The sequence below is a fragment of the Salvia miltiorrhiza genome, chromosome 8, assembly GCF_028751815.1.
Source record: "Salvia miltiorrhiza cultivar Shanhuang (shh) chromosome 8, IMPLAD_Smil_shh, whole genome shotgun sequence".
In the NCBI taxonomy this organism is placed as follows: domain Eukaryota; kingdom Viridiplantae; phylum Streptophyta; class Magnoliopsida; order Lamiales; family Lamiaceae; genus Salvia; species Salvia miltiorrhiza.
Window position 1 is genome coordinate 3,562,085 of NC_080394.1, and position 8,534 is coordinate 3,570,618.

The window sequence follows — 8,534 nt, forward strand, 5'->3', positions numbered from 1 at the left end:
TTGATTGGAGCAAGAGCAAAGAGGCAGATTAAAAATATGGAAATGCAAAAGTGGGAGATCGTGTGAAGTGATAAAGTGGATGCAAGTGACTGATATCTCCCCTAATACCTAGCCGGATGGTATATATATGACAAGTGTGCGGTGGTGATTTAAACTGAATAACTTTAATTATTTGAGCTTACACAAATTTCTTTATCAACATTTAAGAATTTGACGCCCAATTAATTAATTATCAATTGATATTTTTTTTTTTGCTCCAAATCTATGAAAACATGTGTTTTTGGGATCTGCACGGTAAATGTTTTCTCAAAAGTATCATTTCTCCAATTTCATAATTTCAACGAGATATGAATCAAGTAAAATTAACTTATGGAGTATAATAAAAATAATAATATTTTTTTAAGAATATTCATACATTTCAATTAATCCAAATAAATAAAAACTTTACCTTATTATTTTTATCTATCAAAATTAATCCAAAAAAATAAGTCACTTGAGGTGATAATGTATGAGAGTATGTGTAGTTTCATTTTAGAAAATCGAGTATTTCAAATACCCGAAACGGGTAGGGGCGCAAATCGGTATGAGATCGGATACCCTACCCAATTTCATCGGGTATCCGATCCTGAAATTTTGTCGAATCTGATACCTAATTCCGACCCGAATTCGTGACGTTCAATCCAATGAATGAACCGATTTTGACCCGACGACCGTTTTCCAATTTCAGGCGCACAGTTCCATAAAGTTCAACGGCTGGAGCCACTATAAAAACCGGACCGCGTCTCCCCGCGCGTAATTCCATCTCTCCATTTCCCCCAAAACCCCCCAAAAATTCTTCTGCTGCAACAACAAAATCTTTGGCCACTGATCTCACTCTCGGAATCCGCATCGAATCGGAAGAAATTGACGGCGATAGAAGCTATGGCGCCGTCGCTGTTGCGGCAGCTCAACGGCGAGAGGGCGGTGGTGTTTCTATATGTTGTTCGAATTCTTCTCTCCATTCCTCTTAGTCTCCTGCCGGAAGCCTGTTCGCTCTCTCTCCTCTCCCTCCTCGCTCTTGGCGTTGAGATCTCCGCGGACGACGCCTCCAATCCGCTTTCTCTTTTCTTTAGAACCAGGTGAATAGTAGTAATTTCGATTGTTTTGGGAATTTTCAGTCACGTTCGGCCATTTTGCTGTTGGTTTTGAGTTTTAGCTGTTGGCTGGTGCTGTTGGGTATCTGATTGAAGGATTTGATGATATGGTTAGGATCATGCACCGGGATGAAGTTAGGATCAAACTATGTCAAAATTGGCGTTTTTAGTCTGATGAATTGTTCCGTGCTTATTTTGGCGTCTCTGAATGTGTTGTGAACTTTATACTCGGTTGAAGTTGTTGATCTATATGGATGTTGCCTGGGATACTTTTGTTGCGTCGTTGTTGATCTAAACTGAGTGGACTGGAGTTTTGCTATTAATTTATGAAGATTATATTCATGTTTAATTTCGCTGTTGTTACTCCAAAAGCTTATTTTTATCAATTTTTATTGGAATTGATTTGGAATGGCTGGTGACAGGCCTGGAGCTTCTTCTGGAGTTCTGTTGGGTGCAGTCACCCTGCCTGGTCTCCTGATCTCCAAGTTGGTACAAACTTTGAGAGCAAATTCATTAGAGGAAGTTGGAATTGAAGGTATGGTGTGTAATGTTCACTTGAAACACTCTGCCCCCTCTCTTATATTCCAATTTCTGGTTGCACTAAAATGCAACTGCAGGGCTGCTGGATCCAAAAAATTAATCATACAAATTGATAAAGCATAAAAGTCGTTGCTTTATTTCATAGTTCCTCCTTAATGAAGGTTGATTTGATTAATTATTCATCTGGATTGATTAATTAAGAGAACTACTCTCTTATGCTTGATTATCTCAAGGCGTGTACTCCTAGTTAGTAGTAACATGGCCCGTCTAGCTGTCAGGATTATTGAAAGAACTAACATCTAGGGATTCTATATGTAAGTTCATAATTTGAACTTAGATTCCTTCCTTTTCTACAATTATTATTATTATCTGTTTGAGGGTTGGCGGTGGGATAGGGTTACGGAGTCGGAGATTGAACCTTTTTCCCCTTTTCAGGTAATTTGGATGGTTTTGGAGATTGAATTGTTTTATTTTAAAAAAGTAAATAGTCTTAGGTCAAAGCACCCTACACTATCTTCTATGATGTGCAATTTCAAAAGATGGTGTACTGAGCGGTGATGTAATTTATGTCTTATTCTGTCCTCAAAAAATGTGGAAAGATAACTTGCTGACCTTTATTAACAAATCATAATTATTTTTTCAGGCTGTACCATTTTCAACAGTAATAAAACATTTTTCCTATTGTTTTTCCACTTTTAGATTATACAATTATTCTATAATTGGTTCAGTTTTTTCTTGAAATGTCATTAGATACATGATCATCTAGAGCTGATTTTATATATTTCTGCCTTTTGCAGAGTTTGAGTATCTGAAGTCACAGTATTGGGCTGCATCATCCAGTTGTGTCGCTGTATTAATTTTCCTTTCCCTCGTCTGTCAGCGTCAGGGAAAGAGCAAGACTTCCATCTCCTCTCTCTCCATCAGGAACCAAATATATAGTTCCATTATTGTAATATTGTTTGTTGGATCAGGCTTGGTATCCTTATCTGCGAAATTATATGGTGGTAAGTGAACAAGTCTTCTGTTATCATACTTATTCCAGTATTTGGAATATGTATTTTTGTTTAGGATCTTACTTGATGAACAAATTTGTCATACATGCCTCAACTTCTTCTTTTGGATGCGCTGCTCCTTTGCAGGCTGGTCTCCAGTCTTGATATCGTTATGGGTGCTTGGCCATGGATGGGCAGCGGTCATACTAATTCAAAAGATCCTTGAAACATTTCCAGCATGCGCTTCTATAGGTACCTTATGTGATTGTTTAGGCTAAATAAGCACTAATAATAAAAACTCAATAAATTCCAGCTTTCTTAGACCTGTTATAATTTTCTAGCTTGGATGAAAGGTAGAAAATCTTGAGATTGTGCTCTTATGATTTAATCCATTCTTTTGTGTTAAGGGCTTGTTATTGTCTTGTAAGCAATTGCATGTGTTTCTCTTCGCAGGAGAATCTCTTCTAGTGACTGCTGGACTTGTAATCTATTTTGGAGACATGATGGCATATACTGCTTCAAAAGTTGGTTTCACCATCTTCAGTTCTCCTAATGCTGTAATGCATGGTCACAAGGTGACCAGTTATTTCTTTTTTGACTGATCAAAGTCTGTATCAAGCAGATTACTTGTTTGGCGTCATCCAAGGCACTATTCATTCAAAATGGTATCAACAGAAGTGAGATAAGCACCATTATTCAGGTATTATTCTCTGACAGTCAAAATAGCACTATCGATGTCAGTTGTGCCTGGTGAAGCTGGTGAAATAATTCAGTCTTGTAAGTTCACGAGCGATTCTTTTGCTTCATTGATGCAGGGAATAATTTTTGGCCTCCTTCTTTTTCCCGTGTTCTATAAACATATTCTTCGAATGTGGGAATACTGTGCCGGCTCGGAGAACAACACAGACTTGGGAATCCATGAGAAGAGAAGATTTCTTGTTTTTTATGCTTTACTCACTTTTGTGTTGGTAGCGGTAGTTCCGTCATGGATGCAATTTGTGCACCCTTTCAACATGCACCCATTTTTATGGTAAGTAACCACAGATTTTGGTTTCAATATGTTTATGCTTTATCTTCTGTAGTCTTGTTCATATTTAATGAAATTGTAAAGTATCTCACAAGGACAAAGTGAGCAACTGATGTAAGGCATTTGTGTTAGAACCACAATACTTAGAGAATTACTCCCTTCGTAGTTCGTCCCACTCTAGTAGGCTCTTCTTTTGGGCATGGAGATTAAGAAACTTACTTTTAGTAATTATCACGCTAAATTTTGAAGTTTTTATGCAAAATTAAAATTTGATCAAAGTTATGTAAATTATAGGCAATTAACCCTTATTTAAATGGCATGTGTACTGTAGAAACCTGGAATGGAAAGTAGTTAGAATTTTCTGAAAGGACGAAGTTGAACCATTGTCTTTCTTTCTGACCGAAAGATCCCTGTCTTGACTTGAACATAGAATATCATACATGAGATATGTTGGCGATGGTTCAGTCTAAAAGTGTAAAGAATTTCTTGAGAAAACACAATGTTTTCCAGTAATGCTCTTCTGAACTTTCTTATAAAAGAATTAGCTGTATTATATATTGTTCGAAGGATAGATTCAATAATGTCTCCAGAAGTTACGAGATATTAAAAATAGAGAAACACCACAGAACATGTGTTGAACCTGGACATTTTAGCAAAGTTGCTATCTTATTTGTTCAGTATGAATTATTTTCTCTCAGTGGACGATTGCAAGTATTGCTTATTTTACTGAATTGACTTGGATATAACATCTTGTCCTCAACTTCTTCTTGTAATCAGGGTCATTGATTTTGTTTTATCTGAACCGCTTAAGAGACTTACTCTATGTGTCTATTGGCTGGTCATCATATCTGTGTCTGTTAGACGGTTTTACAGCATATCAAAGAACAGTAAAACCGAGAGAATACTTCTTCGAAAATATTATCATCTGATGGCTGTTGCAATTTTTGTTCCTGCCCTTATATTCCAGGTGCTTTGGGTTCCAAAAATAGATTTATCAGTCATTTTCTGCATCTCTATTTGCCTGTAATTAATCGATGCTAATGCCTTATATTTTTTTCAGCCAAAGTTTCTTGATCTTTCTTTCGGTGCAGCTTTGGCAGTTTTTCTCTTGTTGGAAATTATTCGAGTAAGTCCTGATGGAAGCAACTCTTCTTTCTCACAGTTTCTTGGGTTTTATTATTCTCGTCATATGAAATGCAGAATCCTATGACTGGAGTTCAGTAGCTACTGAAATATTTAAGTTAGCTTCTACAGAAACTTCTAGTTGTCAGGAACTCATGTATTATACTTCCATTTTTTATATGTGAAGTGTACTTAGAAAGAACCTCATTATTGGAATATATCTCTTGAGATAAGATATAGTGAGTGGTTATGTAGCATCCTTCCACTTAATTTGTTGATTTAAATTTGCATAGATCTTTGATTGCATGATGTTTGAATGGTTCAAGGAGTAGAACTTGACTCTTTCAAGTGTGGATGTGGCATTGGACTATTTTGCTGTATTGCCCCCTCTCTAGTTTCCTTTTCCTCATCTGTAATCATAAAGATGCCATCATCTTGGAAACTAGTGATATATATAGTCATCATCTCATGGGTTAAATACTTGTCTATAAATCATACATGCAGAAGTTTTCTACATCTCTTAAAACTTCAATCTATAATTTACTGTGGAGAGTTGTTTGAGCTACCTCTCTATGATTTTCACAATTGTCTTTTTCACTTCTGCTCCTTTTATCGCCCTTCCTTGTTTTTCACTAACTTTGATTTTACTGTGCAGATATGGAAAATTTGGCCATTAGGTCATCTAGTCCATCAATTCATGAATGCTTTTACAGATCATCGTGATTCTGATCTTCTTGTCGTCAGGTGTGTGATTATTGCCTACATTGCATATTTTCTATACCAAACGGGTCCCTTATTGATTGACTTAATTCCTGCCTTATCTCTCTATTTAGCCACTTCTCACTGTTGTTGGGATGCGCAATTCCTATATGGTTGTCTTCTGGTTTTACTGATAGACCACTTGCACCATTTGCTGGAATACTGAGTCTTGGCATTGGAGATACAATGGTAAACTCCTATGGTCTGTTTTGGCTCTATGATCTTTGCTTTGATTTTATGACTTTATATGCAATTTGATTCTTCAAATGATACAAGAGATCAAGTGAAAATTGAACTTGTTTCATCATGCAACACCAGTAACTTGTTTCACTCATGTAGAGTGTCTAAGCTATTTTCATCCGTCCTAGAAATATACTAGGTAGTTTACCTTTGTGCGAAACCAGAACTTTTTAGTATTCTGGTGGTCGATACAAATAATCACTTACATTTAGAACTTACTTCCATTCACTTTCCCCTTCTTCTTTCGTTTTGATTACTCACTTTAGTTTTGTTTCCAAGCCAATCACTTGTGGAAGAATATGGTGTTAAGTCTAGTTTCCATCACCACCATAGCAGCATTATAGTTGGCTATACTTTTTCTTTAATGGTCATTTAACTTTCTATTCATTTTTATTTGGCATTTACCTTTTATTTTCATTTCATTTTTGTCAGACCTTTAATCAAATTCTAAATATATATAAAATTTAACTGTAGGAACAAAAGAAATTTAGTTATATTTAAATACTTTTAAATATAAATAAAATAATAATTATAATTATACTATCAGTAATGACACCTTTGTATATTTTTTATATAAATAAAAAAAAGATATAAAAGCTATTGGAGTTTGGGATGGATTACATGATTTGTAATTTCTTTGTTGAATTAAGTGCCAAGCTGCTGTGGGGGTAGAAACTCATGCTACATCCTCAAGCAAGCCCATGTTCACCACCTCCGTAACTGCTGATTAATCTATCGGTCTTTCTGTTGATAAAAAGTGCCGTGGATTTGCTTCCGAACGCAGAATGTGTTATTATTATATACTCCATTAAATATTCCCTTGTCCAAAGTGAATTGTAATAACCAACAAACAAAAGAACAAAAAAAGGAAGACAGTTTCATTCAATTACTGAGTTAATAATGTGGATGACTTCTTTAGTTTTTACCACTCTTTTGCTTGTGGTGAATGTTTTATTTGGTGGTTATATCAGGCATCAATGGTAGGACACAAGTATGGAGTCCTTCGCTGGAGCAAGACTGGAAGTACCTTCTTCGTCTCCCTTTCCTCTGTGTTATATCTTCACTGCAAACTCATTTTTCGCTACTAAACTCATGTGATTTTCCTTTTCCTAGAGAAAACAATTGAAGGCACTGCTGCTGGCATTACTTCTGTTCTTGCTGCTTGCTTTGTTCTACTCCCTCTTTTAGCAGCAACTGGTTACATTTTCACTATGGTCCGTCCCCCTCTCTCTCTCCCTCGCATACAAGTGTATATGTCTTGCTCCCTGCGTTTCCGTGCACTCATGGTCGTTTGCACTCTTGATGCATGTTTTTGCAGCACTGGTTTTCTTTGATTGTAGCAGTGACCACCAGCGGTCTGTTGGAGGCCTACACGGCACAGCTGGATAACGCCTTCATACCTTTGGTTTTCTATAGCATGCTGTGTTTATAAAATGCAACAAGAAAGCAACACGCGGAAGTGTGTTTTCGACTTGCAAGAGCAAGAGCAAGAGCCTCAACGAGAAAGCAACATTCATTCGTAATTCTGCAGCTCATTTTTACTTGTAAATAATACCAACATAGCATATACCACTACCACTGTCATATAAATAGAGAGAAGTGTTGTTGCTTCCCTTCATCTTAGCTATAGATGGGATGTGTGTTGTACCAATAGTTTATTAAGTATACGAGTCAAAATTAGCACATGACGGCCGAGGATGTAACCCAGTTTAATTTGTATGAACAATGCCTTGAATTTTATTCAACAATTTTAAACCAACTTGTGTTGTTGTCGTCGTTGTCGTTGTTGTTGTTTAGCACAAAACTGCACTTGAAGAGGTGCCTCATTAGTAAGAAAATGCAAAATTTCCAGAAATTAAATTTGACTCTAGCTAGCTACAAATTGGAAATATTCCTAGTTAAAATTTATGAATGGTTAGACGTCATTTCACGCGTTCAGTATCATAAATATGATATTAGTATTATCTTAATTATATGTATGGTGAAACTTATTTCTATCACCATGATAATCCTTGATCTTATGTAAAATTTCAACATTTTTTTGTTATTCTAGTTTTTCACCTTATGTCTTCTCAGTTATAAATTTCATTTTGAATAATTATCGATCAATTGACGCTGACGTTACAATTTGACATATTCAATTTTGTAGTAATGTATATTTTATTATTTAGATATTTATAAATTTAAATGTTTGGATAACTAGGCTAAATATAAGGTTGGTCCAATTAAACCTATACTCTTCGGCTAGCTTTTAAGAGTAATTAGGGGTTCAACTCTTATCAATTATTATACGAATTTAGAAAGAGAATAAATAGTAAAATCACTTTTTAATTGAATTAAATCTATACTCATGTTTTACTCCTTTGTTATTTATGCTAGTATTTATTATTATTGCTTATAATATGTTTCATTTTTATAACATCTTATATCTATAAATTTAAAACGATTTTAGATCATAATTGAGTTTGAAACATGTAGGTAGATCCGAACCTTGACAAGCCTATGTAGAAATTTATTTATCTTTTAATCTTTTGTTAATTATATTATTTATTAATTATTAATTATTAATATTTATTTTGTAGTGTTTTGTCTCTTTACATGTTTTAATGTAATCCATAACAAGCAATTCTACTCCAATATTTAAAACATATCGATCTTATTGCAATTCTTTCAATCTGCACCAATTCTATCATCCGAACAATTAACGGGAACTCCGGGCAC

The 8,534-nt window shown here is 35.2% G+C and overlaps 1 protein-coding gene across 1 annotated transcript; it reads left to right on the plus strand.

Annotated features, from left to right (window-relative positions):
* The first annotated feature begins 746 nt into the window (after positions 1-746).
* LOC131000086 (dolichol kinase EVAN) lies at positions 747-7,572 on the plus strand. The gene is made up of 14 exons (XM_057925854.1): positions 747-1,118; positions 1,556-1,668; positions 2,471-2,677; positions 2,813-2,917; positions 3,119-3,189; positions 3,288-3,365; positions 3,481-3,695; positions 4,470-4,659; positions 4,753-4,818; positions 5,470-5,558; positions 5,648-5,762; positions 6,785-6,836; positions 6,927-7,027; positions 7,132-7,572. Exons 1-14 carry the CDS (start codon positions 922-924, stop codon positions 7,243-7,245), a joined length of 1,713 nt encoding a protein of 570 aa, XP_057781837.1. The 5' UTR covers positions 747-921; the 3' UTR covers positions 7,246-7,572.
* The last annotated feature ends 962 nt before the right edge of the window (positions 7,573-8,534 follow it).

Bases quoted from the DNA above. Each gene is read 5' to 3' on its own strand.
- LOC131000086 (XM_057925854.1), top strand. From the start codon at position 922: ATGGCGCCGTCGCTGTTGCGGCAGCTCAACGGCGAGAGGGCGGTGGTG. The intron at 1,119-1,555 runs GTGAATAGTAGT...GGCTGGTGACAG, and splicing joins TCTCTTTTCTTTAGAACCAG to GCCTGGAGCTTCTTCTGGAG. The intron at 2,918-3,118 runs GTACCTTATGTG...TTCTCTTCGCAG, and splicing joins TCCAGCATGCGCTTCTATAG to GAGAATCTCTTCTAGTGACT.